This window comes from Monodon monoceros, unplaced genomic scaffold (assembly GCF_005190385.1).
Source record: "Monodon monoceros isolate NGI ecotype Baffin Bay Population unplaced genomic scaffold, NGI_Narwhal_1 Super_Scaffold_18, whole genome shotgun sequence".
NCBI lineage: Eukaryota > Metazoa > Chordata > Mammalia > Artiodactyla > Monodontidae > Monodon > Monodon monoceros.
Window position 1 is genome coordinate 174,846,147 of NW_021703774.1, and position 19,700 is coordinate 174,865,846.

At 50.3% G+C, this 19,700-nt stretch overlaps 1 protein-coding gene across 6 annotated transcripts in view; it reads left to right on the forward strand.

Annotated features, from left to right (window-relative positions):
* RERE (arginine-glutamic acid dipeptide repeats) overlaps nt 1-19,700 on the forward strand; it is a 426,438-nt gene that overhangs the window by 400,076 nt on the left and 6,662 nt on the right. For all 6 annotated transcript variants that reach the window (XM_029230137.1, XM_029230140.1, XM_029230141.1 and 3 more), the window contains 3 exons: nt 17,285-17,447; nt 18,305-18,397; nt 18,915-19,114. In XM_029230137.1, coding sequence (XP_029085970.1) covers nt 17,285-17,447; nt 18,305-18,397; nt 18,915-19,114 — 456 coding nt within the window. The remainder of the gene's footprint in view (nt 1-17,284; nt 17,448-18,304; nt 18,398-18,914; nt 19,115-19,700) is intronic.

Below are 19,700 nucleotides of genomic sequence, written 5' to 3' on the forward strand. Positions count from 1 at the left end.
TCTTTAAAGTTTTTGGAATCAGCTCGTTTTGCTCCACAACCTAAACAGTTGGCATTTTGAATGAAATTGCATCGAATTGGGTCTCTAGATCCGTTTGCGTTTTGGGCTTTCCTTACTCCCCTTCCTACTTTCCTGACGGTCCCTTCTGGTCACATTATGAAATATTTCTTCACACTTCCCTGCATCCGAAATTGCAGGCTGCCCTTGAGAGGACAGAGAATAGATTTCAAAACCTTTGTCCTTTACGTTAAGCCTTTGAGGTAAACTTGGCTAGAAAATTTAGCCCTAAGAATTTGGGGCCACTGCTCAATTTGCTGCCTCCAGAAAGGAAACTGGCTCTTTGGAATTCTGCCTTGGCTGCGTTTCAGAGTCCAGTGTTGTGGAGGGGGTAGGACTTGCTTGTGCGGCTTTAATGTCTTTTATGGGACAGTGCTGCACGAGCTAAGGGGAGCTCAGGAACGCTCTTATTAGTAGTGATCCCAAATGTGGGAAGTAGATCTTGGCTTGTAATTAGAAAGGTTCCTGGGAAGTTTTCTTGGCTCCGTTTTCTCCTTGAGATTTATACAGGGCACAACAGCAATTTTTTTTTCTTTTTTTACTTTTTTAAATTTATTTATTATCTTTCTAACTCAAGAATAATTTTTAAGGAGAGATTAGCTAACTATAGTATCACACGTTTTCTTAAATATGCTGGTATTTTGACCGATTGGGACAGAAGTGCACCTTAAATTCATGAAAATTCCTTTGCTTCCCTGCTTAGAAGCTTGGAAACTGCTGCTACTTTGCATTTCTTTTGACTCCTCTGAACCAGGATTTACTGGGGGTAGAAATCTTCCCTTCTGGAGATAAAAGTTCACCAAGTAGCTGATCCGGCCTCCTCAGTCCATGGGTTTGTGTTGTCTTGTGTCCTGTTGTGTTGTTTTGCCACCAGGAGCTAGAAGTACAACATTATCTGATATTCTTTTTTTTTTTTCTGCAATCTGATATTCTTAAGGGTCCTTTTGGCACCCATGGAATTCCTGTATCTCCTTTGTGAATTAGCATGAAGCAGGGTTTAACGTTTCTCAGTAACCTGTCCCACTACCATTCGATTTTTAGGAGTTTGTCTAAGGCTTTCTTGTATCGTTTTTTGACTTCACGGGGGCTGTGCTTTTCCTGGGGCTTCCTGAGGAGACCTGACCCTCTGTCTGGGCAGAGGGCAAGCAGGCAGCCAGAGACTCTGAAAGGAGGGGCCATGGGACATCATCAAAGTCATTTAATGACGAGTCAGCTCAGTTATTATACTGTGGCAGGTATTGGTATTATTCATTCAACTATTTGTGTGTGTAATTGCTTTTGATTTGATTTCAGACAATGAATGTGTTAAATCCTAAAACACAGAACATTTGGGAACTACATTTTCCCCCTCTGCTTCTTCTGAAGTGCAGCAAGGCCACACTTGACCTAGTCTGGCTGGGAATTCCGGGAATGGAAGGTGGTGGACCCAATCCTGAGGCCCGGCAGGAATAGCTCTGAGGAGCTACTGTCGGGCAGGCAGGCCCTGGAGGAGCATGTGGGCAACCGAGACTTGGCGGAGGCTGCTTTGGGGTCATTTTTAGAGTGTTGTTGAAGTGATTGTGGTCATTTCATCAGTTGAGAAGTGACATGGCATGTTGATGGCCAGTTGTTAACCTCTGTTACCTGGGAGCAGTAGCCACATTCCATTATCTCTCCTGCCCAGGGGAGTGAGACATAAAGTTTAGTTGGGACTTACTAGAAATTAAGTCATAGAACTAAAAAACATACAGCTTGACCACTTTATTAGCAGCCTTTTTGGAACAGACGAGTAGAAGTGTACAGAACTGTGCTGCTTCCTGTCACTAGAGGGAGCAAAAGAAAATGTCTTCAAAGCATCTGGTTGTGACATCAGAGCTTTTCTGATCACACGTGACGAGAATTTTTAAGTGGTGCAAATCAGGCCAGTTTCCCTCTTATCTGGGGTTAGTATATAGCCTTGTGTCTCTGCTGTTGTCTTAAGTAGTTAACACTTGCTTCTTTATTTGCTGCCATATGTGAGTCACTGTTGAAATGATTGCTTGAGTTCCCAGGAGAGGATCCCTACTTTTAATTATTAACACAGTGTTAGGATGTAGGTGCTTTAGTACCCCCAAAGCATCTAGAACAGCACATTGATTTTCTGGACATATCAGCACAGTCCCTTTAGTGGGAGAGCATTGTAGAATTGACCTGGTGTCCTGAGGGGAAAAAGTTGGACAGTGGGAAGAGGACATACGTAACTCAGGAGTAGGCTGAACTTCACAGACATCCCAGCTCACACATTCCCTGATTACACAGCACGGAGTGGCAGAGAGACAGCCACAACGTGGAATAGATTGTAGAGCCCGGATCCCCCGAGTCAGTGGGCCCAGGGATGCTGTGGGGTGATACAGCGAGTTGTACAACATTTTTTCCATCCTCAGCTCAGCATCAGAAACATAGATTCTTGGGGGCGGAGGGGAGGGGGGGAAAAAAAAAAGAAACACAGATTCTTTCTAGCTTTAACTCTTGGAGAGTCTTTTCAACTTTCTTTCTGCTTAAAGAGTTTGTGATCTAAGCCAGCAGTTTTCATTCTGGGGTTTGGGACATTATTATATTCCACATTTTCATAAGAGAGTATTTTTAAAGTTCACTAACAAAGTTCACTGTAATTAATGTTCTTTGGCACTTTTAAGAGTGGAGTGACGGTGTCATGAAGTTAAATAATGGGGTGTTGCAAGTCCCCCAAGCTGGACCTTTCCAACTTGTCTATTAAAGCTAATTCTGCGTTGAAGTGTCGGGACAACTGGTAAACCCCAGAGTAGCCTGCTGCAGATCAGCAGGTCCATGCTCTTAGTTCATTCCTGCTGAAATGTGTAGTGACACCACACGTTCTCATTCTCGTGATGATTATCTAAGAATGGAAGCTGCTGCTGGGCAGATACAGGACTTTTTCAGTTGCCTCAATGAGGCTTTTAGGTAGGTTATATGTTCTGGTGGTTCTACTTGGGAGCTTTGGGGAGAATGCTGACCTTTGACCTGTGCTGTCTTTCGTACCATGAACTTGCCCAGAACACCATTACCATTCGCTACGCCTAACATTCCCTTATTCTTTGACTATATAAAGTGTCTAGTTTAGGGGGGGAACATATTAGAAGAAGGAAGTCAGTTACAGAAACCATTCTTCGGAAGATTTGTTTTTTTTAATTCAGTTAATTAAACTAGTCCCTTAAGTTGAACTTAGTTTTAAGTTTCTGGTCCTTTTCCCAAATGGAAAGAGAATAAACATCATGGCTGTCATTCATTAAGCATATGTGTCAGGCCCCTCTTAGGCATTTCAGTCTTAACCACAGCCTTGTAAAGGAGGGAGCTACCATTGAACCATCCCTAGTTTACAGATGAGGAAATAGAGTTTCAGAGAGGTTAACTAGCCTTCCCATGGACACGTAGCTAGTCACGGAGGGCTGGGAAGAACTCAGCACAGCACTAGGGGTGCGGGCTCCTAAAGCCTGTGTGTTGGCGCTACTGGTTTCGAGGTTAGACTCTGGCTCGTTGTACTGTTTTGGTTTGTGCTGCACATAGGTTAATGGGTGCAGGCGAGAAGCGGTCCTTTGTGGCAGAAGGGGGTGACCTGGGATATGTGGTTCTCGTTTGGCCACACTGGTGAGGTTTCTGGCATTACCAGGGCTCGACTGTGTGCCTGTGGCTCCCAGGGATGGGCAGGCCAGCCCACAGGTACAGCGAGTTCGTCTCCTAGGCCAGTGGAAACGTTTGAACTGTTCAGATCCCTGTTGCTTCTTGAATACAGTTGTGCTCTTCACCCATTTCAGCTCAATTCTGCTTTTTTTTTTTTAATCCTGAGTCAGAATTTTTAAAAATATTTAATGCTGTTGCTGTTTCTAGAAATGCTGAGTTTGCTCGCTCTCTCTTAGGACTTCGTGTTTCGTTTGTGACTGTGATACAGTTATTTTCCAGTCAGGCAAAAGAACAGGCACTGTAGCTGCTACCACCACTGGGCCTTTTTGGTTTGTTTCAGTGTTGTGACCAACAGTTACGTACCTTTTACAGTAGGCCAAGCACTGTCCGAAGTGTTTTGTATGCATCAACTCTTCTTAATGTCACAGTTCAATGAGTGAGTTGCTATTCTCCGTTTTTAAAATGGGGACCAGCGCCTGAGGGATGTCTCTTAGGCAGTCCCGCTCTCTGCCCCAACTCTGGCTGCTCTCTCAGCAGAGTAGGGCCCTGTGGCCATGGGCTCAAGCCTGAAGTCTCCTCACAGAGAAATGTCTACCTTTCTGTTCTCCTTCACTGCAAAGGGTTTTGACTTCTTTGGGGAAGTGAAGCAGAACTGGATAAAGGCCGTTTCTGAGGCTTTCTGCAACTGGAAGCTCTTTAAGATTTTAAAGCTCTTGAATTAATGAAAAGTTTCTTGACTTTTTAGCATCGTTTCTGGGACTCAGGTTTAGGTACTAAGAAATGCAGAGCTCATCTGTCAGTGTCTTCCCCGTGTGTCACTTTTTGTTACAAAAGGCCAGTGCCCAAGACTGACCTTTTAACAACACGTGGGGCATGAGGGAAGATTTCCCAAGAGTGGGCCAAGAACACCTTCACGTCTTGGGCCGGTCTCAACATAAAGTCGGGAGTAGTTTGGGGGACTTCCCTGGCGGTCCAGTGGATAAGACTCCACGCTTCCAATGCAGGGGACGCAGGTCTGATCCCTGGTTGGGGAACTAAGATCCCACATGCCGCGAGGCGCGGCTAAAATAAAAGGGAGTGGTCCAGGTATCCCCCGGGAGCACCCCTCCCTCTTCCTGCCACACCCCATATCAGTCCAGGGGAGAGGGGGTAGCTAGAGTGGGGTGACTGCAGCCACCCAGGATGGCAACATCGGTGATTTGTCTCCAGAATGAGATTGCGGGATTTTGATGCACACAAGGCGTGCTGATTATAAGTTTGCACCATGTCACCCAAGAGGGAAGAGATCCCAGTCAGTCCTAGAGAGTCGTCCCTACCATACAGTTTGTGTCAGAGATCTAGCTCCATCCAGTGTTTTAAAGACGTGGGTTAGATGGCCAAGGAAGCTTCCAGCTCCCCTCTGGGCAGATGGCCAAGGAAGCTTCCAGCTCCCCTCTGGGCAGTCAGCCCCACGGTGGCAGCGCGATCTTCCGGAGCCCCTTCGGCCTGGGGATGCTGCCAAGGGAGCCTAAGGGGCCCCTGAGAGGAGCGACCCACCCGTGCGTCCTCACAGGCTCCACACCTGCAGGGGCCAGCCCCCCAGCCCCTAACGGGGAGCCCTGAGGAGGCCTAGACAGGAACCTGGGCCGGGCCGAGGGCGTGGGGAGCCCTCCGAGCCCACACCACGAGCTGTGGCGAGGGATCCGCAAGTCGTTTTCATAAACTACAGCCCAAAGCCCTGGTGGGTCGCATTGCGCGTGTGTTCTGAGCTACAACGAGCACGTTCATGTGAGTCACCTGCACGATGCTTGGAGACCCCCTGGAACCCGGAGCAGCTGTGGTCACGGTGCCCAGCACACCTGCTTGTCCTGGGAGCGCAGACTGAGTGACCTTTCCTTCCTCCGATGGCAGCCTCATGGGGGGTGGCATAGGCTGTTTCCTGGGGGGCCTCGGGGGGGCGGGTGCTCCCCTCGTGTTCTGCCGGCAGCTGTCTGTCCATCCTATGGTCCCCTTTCTTCCCACCTCGTCCGCCCAGGTGAGCTAAGTGTCCTGCACCCCAGGCATCTGTGAGGTGTTCTAGACTTGGGCTGCTTCTCCTGCGCCGTAGTGAAGCGGTGGTGAGGAAACCCGTGTGGAAATCTGCCACCCAGAGCTGCTAGGATCAGCTGGGAGACGTGGCCCCCACTGGTAGGGGCCTGCGTGGCCGGTTTCCTTACCGCTTTCCCACACTGCTGCTCCTCGTTGGTACTGTCTTTACGCCCCAGCAAACTCTGGTGTCCTCCGCCTCCCCTGCTGGCAATCTTCTCACAGCTGGAGGAGTTTGAGGTCCCCTCACCTCCTCTCCTAGGAGCTAACCATGAAGGAACAGGCACAGGAATTGGGGGGCGGGACACCTCAGCCGGAACAGCTTGTGTGTAGAGAGCTGCTGACCCCTCGGCCTCCTCCCTGGAGTTCTTTTGTGCTAAAAGCTGCCATGAAGCAACTGCTGGCCGCGTGTGAGAGACGGGAGCACAGAGAAGCACAGGTTTGGTTTGCAAGCTTGTCTGGATTTTTCGGAGATCTTTGCCTCGGGTTAAATCCAAAATTCAAGTGAAAGACGTGGCACGTTTCGCATCTGGGATGCTGTACTGTAACTGTGTTTTTGTGCTTTGAAGAGCAATCTTTGCTTCTGTTCCTTTTATTAAACAAATGTGATAGAATGACAAAATTAAATACCCCTTTCCCTCCTTTCTTTGTAATGAGGAAGTCTATCCTTTATTTCAAAATTCAACTTGCAGAAATTGATTGTACTTGATTATTTGCTGTGCGTCCCTAAAAAGCATAAAATAGAAGAAGCAGTGTTGCTACAGTAGCTGCTCTCGTTCTCTGGCAGTCATTACAGGTTTTCCAGTACAAACACGTTGTCTCCTGACTGTCCTTTCTGAGCTCAAAAATGGCTTTCCCTCCAGCCCCGTTACTCAGTTATCACCTCGGGAAATGCACAGATATAACTGATGATCCCTTTAAAACGTCCTGTAGCATGCCACCCTCTCCCATCCTTCATCTTTTGTCCCATTCCTGTCATTAAATGTTGCATTGCCAATGTATATTTTATAGGGTGACCCTGGCGGATGTCACTTTGATACTGTGCAGGGATAATAAGATTGCACAGACAATGAAAGGCAGATAAATAGAAAAATGTTTACGAGACAGAGAATGGCGGTTTTAACAGTTTTATGGCTTTCTTTTTCCCCTCTCTCTTCTCCCCCTTTGCTGGTAGAATTGTGGTTTTGTTACAGGAACTAGAAAACATTAAGAAGGGTGATGTGGTGATAGACCCAATGGCGGTGAAATCCCACTTGCCCTGTTGCTGAACTCCAATAAAGTGAATTCAGGAAATAATGAAGTATTCAGCTTGTGGGAGAGAAAACCTATTTCAGTGAATGAATTCCTGAGGTTTGGGAGGCCCTACAGAGAAAACGAGACTCCTGGTGTTGACGTTATTATATTGAAAATGTTAACAGTCTGTATTTAAACAAACACCCCAGTAAAACCAAAAATAAAGGCCCCCCCCCCCCGTGGGCGCTCCTGCGGGGATCCGTGTTAAGCAAAGGCGGTTGGTCACGTGCTGTGCCAGAGGCCGATGTGGGCCCCGCACGTGGCTGAGAGCCCTTCAGTTCAGGCTGGGCTTTAGACCAATTCGTGATGGTGTTGATCTGTGTCTTCAAATGAGCCATTTCCAGACCTGTTACTTACGTTTGGTTACTGTTGTTGTTTTTGGTGAAGTGGCAGAACCTTCTGTGGGGGCTCAGTTGGTGGTTTAATGGAGCCGCTTGGGGAGGAGGCAGCAAGAGTGGAGGCTCATGGGCTCCCCTGAGTGGCCCATGAGTCACAGTTGGAAGTCGCCGCTTTAATTAGATGCCTCTAGCTGGAAGTAGTTTGGAAGGATGCCCCGTAGCATGTGCAGAAGTCTTTTCTTGAGGGACTCTGCAGGATCTAAACTCTCAAGCTTCCTTGGGGAATGAAGAGTCACTACTTTGGGGTGAAGAGGTGTGTGAAGGCCCTTTGCTCGGCACAGGTCTGTGACATTTGTAGCCTAGAGCGAGAAGTGGACAGAGGGCTTCTGGAACAGGGGCCCCTGGACGGCCCAAGGCGTGGCGAGCTGCTCAGGAGGGTGCCCGTGGCAGTGGGCCCCCAGAGTCCGTCCAGTCTTGTCCCTGCTGTCTGTTCTCGGTATGGGAAGTAGGACATGTTTCTCTGGGCTTGTGCATAATTCTGATTGTGCACTCGTGCCTACCAAATGTGTGTCTGACCTTGGCCCCCCCAAGAGTTGCTTCAGGCGGGTGCGGTTCTGTAATTCATGGGTGGGGTGGTGGAGGGGGGAAGGCCGGCTGCCTGTTGTGATCAGGGATGCACAGTGCTCCTCTGTGCTCTTCAGCCACCACTATCCAGGCTCCAGTTAGTGGGTTTGAGATACTATAGAAATGAACTCTGTAGATCAAAGATAACCCAAATTTGAGCCTCTGACTTTAAAAAAAAAATTGCTGTTTCCCCTTACTTCATAGCAGAGTGGTTAAGAACATAAGACTCTGGAGCCAGACCCCCAGGGCTGCCAACTGAAGCTATGACCTCTTCTCCCTGTGGCTTGGTTGTTTCATTTGTAAAGCAGGGGTAATGAAGATGTGAGGGTACTATGAAGATTAAATATGTTAAAGTATGGAAAGTGCATATTTATAGTGCTTAGCTATTGTTATTATAGATTTTATAGCCCAGTAAAAGGTGGTTTGTTGGTTTGTAAGTAAAGCTACTGGTGAGGAAGTGGTGGCATTGGATTCCTAAGCCCACCCTCCCGCCAGCCCTGACGCCCACCTTTAGAGCAGCTGCTTCCGAGTGACCACGCACGCGCAAGGATTCAGTTTTCACTGGCCTGTGGGAAGTGAAAAATAAGAACAATGTAGTCATTTTGCATAACACTAAATATCAAATTAAGGAACCCTTATTTGGAGATTGTCTACCTTTTTCTGCTTTTTAGAGATAAGATGTCATTTCTTTTGTGAAATAATGGTGAGATGAGGCAGCTGTTTTCAGTGACCTTACTTGGCAAAATAAGTTGGCAATCTTGTTTCCATTTCTCAAAAGTTTTACCCTTTTAGTGTTTGTTTCCAGTGAATTTTAGTTCTCAAGAAATACTCATTCCGTCAAACGTTTATTGAATACTCATTATATTCAAGACGATGCCCTAGACCTCTGGGATGGGTCCCACAGATGAGGTGGACATAGACCTGGGGAGCTGGACAAGCTCATTCATGGTTGCAGTCCGAGGGGGAGCCTGTGTGTACAGCACGGAGGAGTGAGACGACGTTGCGACGGCCTCGTGGTTGGCGACACGGGTGAAGGAGGGCTTCGAGGAGAAGACGACTTCTGGGATGGCCGGAGCCCTGCGTGGTGAGGAGGGCTTGGACCGGACATCAAGGAGACAGAGTAGTGAGCGGTTCACGGGGCTGCGTCCCGCCAGCAGCAGGAAAGCACCGAGGAACAGGGACTGGCCGTCGTGTTTGGCATAAGCCAGAGACCATGAGAGGTGGGGAATGCAGTCAAAAGGCCTTCTGGGGACAGAGGGAAAGACCTGGAGGAAGCAGTGAAGCAGCTGGGCATTTGTTCTGTAGGCCTCGAGGAGCCGTCGGTGATTCAGAGAGGAAAGTTGACGAGGTCAGAGCTGTGCTTTGGGAGAACTGACCTAGTCTGTGTGTGGGAGGGGACAAGCCAGCCCAGGACCGCAGGTCTGGACATCCGATGCGTGAAGGTGTGGGACCAGAGGTAGGATCTGCAGGTGGCTGAGGTCAGCAGCTAAAGAAGTGTAGAGCTTAGGAAATCCCTACAATTTTGAGTTGAAGAAACCCAGATCTATTCCCATTCCTTCACAATGTTCACATGTAGTGGTGGTAATTGTTTAAAGAAAAAAGAAAAGAATTTTTTCTTTCCTTTACCCTGCACAATTGAGATTTTAAACAGGGGCAGCAGAGTGTCTGGTTCAGGCATATCTCTGAGTGTCTTCACGTGGCCTTGTCGTTTTAACCAGTTACACCCAGGAGGCCTTCCCGGACTTCCAAAGTCTTGCTTTTCCTCCCTTCCCTTCGTCTCTCCAGGAAAGGAGCCGGATGTGGGTAAAGAGGGTAAGGAGCGTCGGGAGCCTGCTCCGAAGCAGGATACCCCCTCGCATGGGGCTTCCTCCCGCATGGCCTGCTAGGTCAGGAGGCTGTGGTTTTCTGCTGTGCGCCTTCAAGCATGTCATCGTCCTCCCAGATGCACTCCGAGACCACAGAGGTGGTGTTTAACGATTAGCAGCAGAGCCAGCTGGCTGGGGGCTCCTTTAGCGATTAGGGGATTCGGTTGGTTAACAAAAGAAGGAGCCCAGGACAGCTTTGCTTTAATTACCAGAGTTGTTGCTGGAAGACAACCAGTTGCCTGCTGGAAAAAGATTTGTAAAGGTGGCTGCCCCTAAAGACAGTGGACGGTTCTACCCAGTGCCCGGCTGCTCACCTCAGATGTTCTAAACAGTTGTCAGAGCCAGCCCTTGAATCCTCAGGGAGTGAAGGGAAAGAATGACTTGCGTGGGAGTCTGTGACAGGAAATTTAACTGACTTGCTTCACTACCCTTGAATTAGTAGTTTTTGCCAAGAAACAATGCAGCTGTAATTCCCAGGCAGAGGTGGCCATGGAAATCAGAGGGCCTGAGCTCGGCTCCGGTTAGAGCAGCTCTTCCCAGGAGACACGTCCCAGGCAGGCTTCCTAGCACCAGCTCCAGTGGCCACGGTGTCATTTCCTGGGGCCCTGGGTTGGGGGATGAAGCAGCTCGAAGCAACTCTGTGCCATGTTTCCTTCTCCCTCCTGCCCCACTGGGTTTGGGGCCTTGTTTCATAACTACTCATTGCTTCCTGGACCTTCTCCCTGGAAAAACACACTTTTTTTTTTTTTTTTTTTTTTTTTAAGTTTTAGATCTCTCCGTAGTGGTGGGTTTCTTCACCCTTTTTACCTGGACCACCAAAGAAGGAGCCAGATGGCGACTGAAGGGCATTCTTCAAACAAGTTTTAGCAGAGGAACACCAGTCTGATGCTAACTGGCCATCGGCCTGCTGACTTAAGGCGTTGTGTGGAGATCACTTAGCAGTGCTTGCTCCACATACTCAAGTTAAAATACTCATTTAGCGTCTGAACAGTTAATAATATGTCTTAGAGAAATAAGATAATTTCTTCTGAACGCTTACTTTCTAACCCCTGCAGTGGGGTGTGTCAGTTGCGTGTAAAGGTCAGCTGCCACTTCGTGGGGCCTGTCCACCACGTTGTCTGCTGACTGTGGTAGGTGGCCTTGAAGTGCCTGTAAAATCGCTTCAGAAGAAACTGTGCTTATAATGCCGTCGTCATGAGCAGCTCCAGGCCTGCTGCTCCATCCCGTCTCTTCTGTTGTCCCCCCAGCCCTCCCCCACTTAGTAGGCAATGTTTGGCTAGGAGAGGAGGGTGCCTGTTGAAACTTTGGTAAAGGAGAAGTCCCTTTCCCCCCACCAGCAGAAGGGGCACTTGTGGGCGCCCCCCACTGGGTACCTCCTGAGGCTGGTGCGGGGCACTGACTACAGTGCGGGGACCGGGTTCAATTACCCACCTGCCTCCCTGCGTGTTCCGGAAGCAGGAGACTGGTTTCCAGGGCCTTGCTTAATACAGCTTAACGGAAGACCAGTGGGCATCGTTGTTTTCTGCCAGTTCACAGAACCGTGTTGTCCGAATGGAAGAGAAGGGAACACTGTTGTGTACCCTGAATGGAGAGTGAGGTGCGCGTGTACAGGGTTATTTACAAAAGACTGAGGCCTCCCTTGGCTTGGAAAGAGAGGACCTGATCGTAGATGGCAACCCTGGACTCGGTGTGCGGGCGGGGATCCCTGGACCTCATCTTCCACCACCTTGGAGGGTTGAGGCTTCTGTGGATGGTTGTAGCAGTAATGATTATGTGACAGTTGCAGCAAATGGGACTCAGTCTTGGGTGGACCCTTAGGCTTCAGCAATGGGTTGAAAATAACTGACTGCCTGTTCTGCCTCCGCACTAGCCTCCCAGAGGGCCCGTGTCTGGGGAGTTCGTGCTGGGCTGCGGGGAGAGAACCTGGGGTGTGGGGAGCTTTGCCCTGTGATGGTCCTGGGGACAGACGTGCTCACTGACAACGAACCTTTGATACTTGAAGTGCCTGCAGTGCCTTCCTCTTCAGCAGTCTCTTCTATGCTTTCATTTCCCCAAGGTCCCTTAGAGAGAAGACATGTAGCTCATCTTGCTTCAGAAAAAGAAATTATCTTGTTTTTTAATTGAAGTTTAGTTGATTTACAGTGTTGTGCCCATCTCTGCTGTACAGCAGTGGCCCAGTTGCACACATGCAGACATTCTTTTTTTCATGTTCTTTTCCATTACGCTTCATCACAGGGTAGTGAAAATAGCCCCTGTGCTACAGTAGGACCTTGTTGTGTATCCATTCTTTCTTTTAATATATATATTTTATTTATTTGTTAGTTTATTTATTTTTGGCCGCGTTGGGTCTTCGTTGCTGCCCGCCGGCTTTTCTCTGAGAGATGACTTCAGCCCCTTCCTTTGCTTCTTTGCCCAGGCACTAAACCAGTTTAGTTCCTTGAGCCTGTGCAGTTCTGCCCCCGAGACGCGAGGCGTGTTGACTGTGAGGCCTTGTTGCGGGATGAGGTTCGAGCACTGGGGACAAAATGATCATTACAGGCCATTCGTGTCGACAGCGTTTATGCCTCTATGTGCGCTTGCGACGCAAGCAGGAGCTCATTTGCAAGGCTGCCTTTGTGGAGCTGCCTTTTGATCAGTGATTGCCTGTGTTAATGTTTCAGTAAGCTATTGATTTCTGCAACAGCTTTTCTTCCCTGAATTTATGTGCAGTGGGTCTCCACAGCACACGCTATGCATGTTTGATTAAAGTTCAATTGACTTCATTCCTGGTGAGGCCTCGAGCTGCTTCACACCCTATTTGTAGAACGAAAGCTTTCCCCCACATATTCTTTTGTTTGTGCTCATGACCTAGCCACCCATGCAGTCACCAATATACTGTTTCTAATCCTCCCAGATCTGCTCCATTCCAATGTTTAATCCCTTCCTAGACATTACAGTGGTTGAGAGGCAGCTGATAAAACCTGGTCTGGATTTTTTTCTTTTTCTTTCATAGTCAACTCATTGATGTATGGTGTGCATACCATATAGATCATAAAAATGCACCCACTTGAAGTGCACAAGTTCAGTGAGTTTTGACAACTGTATACATCCATGTAATATACATCCATGAAATATACATCCATGTAACACCACCACCATCGATGTATAGAACCAGCCCCATCACCCCAAGAGATCTCCATTGCCTACCCCTCATGCTCCAGACTCCAGGCAACCACTCATTTGCTTTTTGTGATTACAGATTTGTCTTTTCTAGAATGGAATCGTACAGTCTGTATGTTCCCTGTGGTGTTTGGCTGCTTTCACTCAACATGATGTCTTTGAGATTCATCCACTGGTTGTATCCATCAGTAGTTTGTTCCTTTTTACTGCCAAGTGGTATTCTTGTGAGTGGGTGTACCATAATACGTTTATCCGTTTTCCCGTTGAGGGGCTATTTGACTTGTTCCCAGTTTTTGGTTCCCAGTTTATGGAGAGTAAAGTTTTAATGAACACTTGTATAAAAGTCTTCGTGTGCACATATGTTTTTATTCCTTTGGGGTAAACACCTAGGAGTCGAATCATTTGCTAGGTCGTATGGTACATATTTGGCTTTCTAAGAACTGCCACACAGTTTTACAAAGTGGTTCGACCCTTTTACATTTCACCAGCAGCGTATGAGATTTCTCGTCACTCCCCTATCTTCCTGAATTTTGAAATTTATATTCTTTCATTTTAATTTTAACAGTCCTTCAGACTTGGTCATTTTGATCCTTGGAACTCAGATGGTGGAATCTGTTCCGGGCTCCTTGTTTAAAAGCTGCTTCTATTTTATTTTACTTTATTTTATATTTGGCTGCGTTGGGTCTTCGTTGCGGTGCGCAGGCTTCTCGTTGCGCTGGCTTTTCTTGTTGCAGAGCGCGGGCTTCAGTAGTTGCGGCGCATGGGCTTAGTTGCTCTGCAGCATGTGGGATCTTCCCGGACCAGGGCTCGAACCCGTGTCCCATATGCTGGCAGGCTGATTCTTAACCACTGCGCCACCAGGGAAGTCCCCATACCATCTTTTGATACTATTTGAAACTCTTTCAGAACATTCATGTGTGAGAAATAGAAAGGATCCCTCATAACCATGTGAGTCAGTAGCGCACACGGACCAGGGCTGTGCAGAAATGTCGGGGCGGCTCTTGTTCACAGCCTTCAGGTCAGACCGAGGTGTGACAGAGACACTGGTGGTCGTGCCTCCCCTCCAGGTTTCTCACCCATTTTTTTTTTTTGCGGTACGCGGGCCTCTCACTGTTGTGGCCTCTCCCGTTGCGGAGCACAGGCTCCGGATGCGCAGGCTCAGTGGCCATGGCTCACGGGCCTAGCCGCTCCGTGGCATGTGCGATCTTCCCAGACCGGGGCACGAACCCGTGTCCCCTGCATCGGCAGGGGAAGCCTGTCTCGCCCATTTTTGTTTCCTTCCACCATCCGAGGCCTCTGTCACCCTTGACCCCTAAAACAACCTCAGCTATAGGCGGAGGTGGGAGGAACAGGAACCACTTTGGATTTCCTCATTCTTTTTTCCAGCCCTGGGATTGGGCCATGATGTACTGCACCAGCTGCCCTTTTGAACTGATGAAGTACGCCGCTCTGACACAGTGTTTGAAGGGTGACACTGACCTGCCTTGGCTTCTGTTCTGTGTTTTCTCATAGGAAAACCAGAGCCAGGTCACTTTTATGTCAGCACAGGTCTCTTAATCCCCTAGTGGATTTATGAGTTTGAGCCTGCCAACAGCAAAAGATCAGTACAGATAAATGACTTTCCAAGTCAGGAAGGTAGGAAGTAAAGAAGCAGGAGCCGGGAGGTTTCTTAGATCGTGACCTTAGGGGCTCAGGATACTCCACTCACCATGGGGACCGTCATATAGCCTGCATTTGTGGTCTAACGTGTAATAGACAGAGTAGAAATCCAAGGGCAATACCTACATTTTCCCTTGTTGTTCAGTCGCCATCTCATGGAACCGAAAAGGGGGTGGGAAGCGTCCTTGGTGGCTGGTTCCTGGCCTCCTTGGCCTGGGGTCGTGCTTCATCTCTTAAAACACTGGCAGTCCCTAGCGTTTCGTTCAGTGGTGCTTGGAAAGACTAAAGCACAGCCACAGCTCCAAGAGATACAGGCTGTAGCCTTGTGGGAGCTGGTCAGGAGTCCTTGAATCACAGATCCTTTAGGGGTCTGATGACAGCTGTGGTTCTGTGTCTTAGAAAATGCACAGAGATGGGACTTTCCGGGTGGCGCAGCGGTTAAGAATCCGCCTGCCAATGCAGGGGACACGGGCTTGAGCCCTGGTCCAGGCAGATCCCATGTGCCACCGAGCAGCTAAGCCCGTGCGCCACAACTCCTGAGCCTGCGCTCTAGAGCCCGCGAGCCACAACTACTGAAGCCCACGTGCCTAGAGCCCATGCTCTGCAACAAGAGAAGCCACCGCAATGAGAAGCCCGCGCACCGCAACGAAGAGTAGCCTCCGCTCGGTGCAACTAGAGAGAGCCCACACACAGCAACAAAGACTCAATGCAGCCAAAAAGAAAAAAAAAAAAAGAAAATGCACAAAGAATCCAGCTTTCAGTAGTGAGTACTCGGCACACGTGCGTCACCTGCTTTGCGGAAGCCATTTCCCCACCTCAGATCTGTCCACTCCTGTCCCAGCTTACTTGCCGTTGGGTTCCCAGGCCGTTCCTTCTGGGGGTGTGCTCATGGAAACCTCATCTGACTGGGCACTCTACCAGTCCCAGGAGTTCATCGTGTGGTACCCGTGCTTCTCTGTCTCTTTCAGTCTCCTCAACACTGGTCTTTGCAGCTAGACCTCAGGTCACTGGAGGACAGACTCTTCACTTATCTTTTTTGGCCCCTCCATTCACAAGGCAGAGAGCCTCCTGTGAGGCAGAGTGGGCTTTGGCCAAGAAGCTCCCACCTTCAGATGCGGGACGTACCACCACACACCCCCTTCCACCCCCCCTGCCAGGGACATGTCCCAAGATACCGTCTGTCAGGTTAACTGATTTTCTACAGTATTGATTTAATTAGGGAAGATCAGTGTGATCGAGCCTCTCTCACTGTTTTAACTGGGTTTTTAAAAAAATAAATTTATCTTTGGCTGCGTTGGGTCTTCACTGCTGCACGCAGACTTTCTCTAGTTGTGGTGAGCGGGGGCTACTCTTCATTGCAGTGCACGGGCATCTCATCGCGATGGCTTCTCTTGTTGTGGAGCATGGGCTCTAGGCGCGAGGGCTCAGTAGTTGTGGCATGTGGGCTCAGTAGTTGTGGCTCACGGGCTTAGTAGTTGTGGCTCACGGGCTCTAGAGCGCAGGCTCAGTAGTTGTGGCACACAGGCTTAGTTGGTCTGCGGCACGTGGGATATTCCCGGACCAGGGCTGGAACCCGTGTCCCCTGCACTGGCAGGCAGATTCTTAACCACTGCACCACCAGGGAAGTCTGTTTTAACTGTTTTTTAAACATTCCAAGTAGAGGCACTTTTTCTTGGGGTGTTTGTTTTACGAAAACGGTCTTTTGTCAGCCAGGGTTAGTGGAACACACCATACGACCGTCCCCCACCCCCACCCATGTGTGTACACATACGGTGTGCCCGATGAGCCCCTTGGGGCTGGGAGTGCCAAAAACGCTCTTGTTTTTTTTTTTTTCAAGTTGCACTTGGACTCATGTCCACTTGCTGTATTTTTTAGAAAGATGTCTTGCCTCCCTTTCTTTTGGGCCATGCATGAAACGAGGAGCTCCTTTGGCCTGAAACACTGACCTCGTGACATGTGGCCTTTCATCTCCACCCAGCGCCACTGTGTGCTGTGTCCACTCTTAATCTTTTTCGCCAGGCCCCGGTCTCGCCTTCAGCACCCAGTGCCGGCTTGTCCGGGGTGGGCATTCGGCTGTAGAGCAGTTTGCCTGGGTTTGGGGTCTGTTCTACCTGACCTTCCTCCTGGCCCCAGTTCCTGCCACCTCAGTTGTTTGCTTTGGTTTCCGGAATGGTCTAACTGGCCGGGTATTTCCATGTCGCCCCTTTGTGGATTCACTGAAACGCTGTGAAGAGATCATCCTCTGTGTGTGCACCCATGCGCGCGCACAGCTGGGGGATGGGGTCTTCCTTTCTGTCAGTGAGTTATTGATGCACCTCCAGTGCTTAGAACAGTGGCGGCATGTGCACATAGTAGGCACCCAGCAGATACCTGTTGAGCAGATGAATGTTCCTGATGTCTAGAAGTTAACGCTCCAAGGGGCTGGCCCCAGTGGCCTGGCAGCTCTGCAGGTGTGTCTTGAGGGAGTGCAGGCCTCCAGACAGCTGTCGTAAAGCCAGCCTCTGCTCACGGCGCAAGAGGCAGTGCTGGGGCGAGGGCGCTTCCCTCACAGCCGTCCCTTCTTTCATGCAGGGAGAACTGATCACCTTCTATTACTACTGGAAGAAAACCCCAGAAGCAGCCAGCTCCCGGGCTCACCGCAGGCACCGCAGGCAGGCCGTGTTCAGGAGGATTAAGACCCGCACTGCATCCACGCCCGTCAACACACCCTCCAGACCCCCGTCCAGTGAATTCTGTAAGTGGGGGCTGTGCACACGCAGGCACGTGTCCCAGCTGTGGGTGAGCCTGCTTTCATCCCTGGCATAGCTCGTGTGTGAGTGGTGGGGGGGGAGTACAAAGCCTGACCTAAGTGTCTCACTGACTCGGGGGATTTGGTAGGGAGAGTTTTGCAAACTGTTCGTACATTTAGATTTTCCTTAAACTCAACATCATCTTTTACAAAAATATAAGTCTTGGCCTTGGCCTGAGGCGTTACTGGTGACTTAGAGGACGTTTCCCCTTAGTCGAGGGTGTACTGCACTTGTGTTGTGGCTGCAGTGCGGTCAGATGAACGTTCTCTTCTTCTTCCTGCTACTTTATTGGGATTCTCCTCTTGGTCCCCTGTGACTTGCAATCTGATATGACGGTGAAGCCCACACCTTCTTAACCTCTGAAAACTAGAGTAGTGCCTTGTGGTTCTGCCCTGGCCCAGGGCACTCAGCCTGAGGGTCGCTTATGTTGCTCATGCAAACAAGAAGTAATCCAGTAGGGCCGGAGGGGCTAGGGCTTGCTGGAGAGGGAATTCCTCAGGGTGTCAGGGAGGGCGTTGCAGGTGCGCTTGGCCCTGTTCACGTCCACCAGCTGTGGGCATCGGTGCCAGCCACCCCGGGATTGAGGCGTGACAGCAGCCCCCCCTCCGCGGAGTGGCAGGGCAGACCCTTGGGTACCACCCCTCGTACACGAGTTCTTCCTTCAGCGTGGTCCTTTGTGGCCTGCTGGGCCACCCTGACTGTTGGCTCAGAGCCTGGGGCAGGCCAGAGGTGACAGGTGGTCCCAGTCTTGGCCCAGCTGACGGTGTCTCCCGCCACCCCCTTGCGTGCCCATCGTGCCCAGTGGACCTGAGTTCAGCCAGTGAGGATGACTTCGACAGTGAGGACAGCGAGCAGGAGCTGAAGGGCTACGCCTGCCGCCACTGCTTCAGCACCAGTAAGTGCGGCTTGGTGGGCAGTGTGCCCTGCGCTGGAACGGCCGGGCTCGGCCACTTCCGGCTCTGTACGTTCGGGGAGTCGAATTGGAGGCCTGTCTGGGTGGTCATTGACTTGACATTTGCATTGTCTTCAGGGTTACTTAGAAAGTTGAAGATCTTTGTTTTACTTGACTCTCCTGTTAGCGTTCACGATGGAGTGCCGACCAGTGGGTAGGACAGGCTTGTTCAGGGTCGGGGCCTGTGTTCCCTGGGAGCCTGCTGCCAGCTCTTCCTGGGTCTCCTGAGATGAGGCACGGGTGGTGGGCAGTCCTGAAGTCCTCTCCCTTCCAGGGGAGAGCAGGGCGACACTAGTACCTCTGTGGTCTGGGTGACAGGTGTTTGTCCAAGCTCAGCGCTACATGGTTCTCGTGACGCCGGGGTCAGCTGAGCCCATGGAAGGGCCTCCCTGCTCCGATGTCTGTCCCCAGGGGCGCTGGTTGTCGAGGTTGGCACCCCCGCCCCTCTTCCCTTGCACAGCCTCCAAAGACTGGCACCACGGGGGCCGGGAGAACATCCTGCTCTGTACGGACTGCCGCATTCACTTCAAGAAATACGGCGAGCTCCCCCCCATTGAGAAGCCCGTGGACCCCCCACCATTTATGTTCAAACCTGTGAAAGAGGAAGACGATGGGCCCAGTGGGAAACATAGCATGAGGACACGGCGGAGTCGTGGCTCGGTGAGTCCCCGTGGCCAGGCAGCCAGACTGCTTCTCCAGGTTCCTGCTGGGGGCTTGCGCCCATCAGGAGGATGGTAGGTGTGTTTCATTTTGGGTAGAGAAACAGACCCCCCGAAGGTGAAATGATTTGCCCGAAGGCATTAATTAGCTTTTTGCCTGTGGGGCTGGGAAGAGCTCTCTATTCTCTCCCTCCCTTGCATCGTCCTTGGGGAGCTGGCAGACCAGTGTGACTTGCTGTACCCCTGTCTCTTCCGAGCCCCCATGGCTTTGCAGAAACATGCTGAAGGCCTGGTGGTTTTAGGAGCTGAGCTGCGTTATTTGACAGCTCATCTCTTCGGGTCACTTCCATTCTGTCAGGTGAAATCAGCAAGTGTGTGTGTTTGGATCTGGTGGGAGGAGCGGGCAGTTAACATGGAGCAAACAGAAAGGGTGAGGTGACTTAAAACTGACTTTAGGTGTAACTGTCCCTCGGGGTAGCTCCCGTAGTAGGGCTGCCCTCCCGACTTCTGCCCTCAGGCAGGCTCGCCTCATTCAGGACAGTCCCTGGAGACGAGCGCTTCCGGTGTAAGCTGAGAATCGCCCTCTT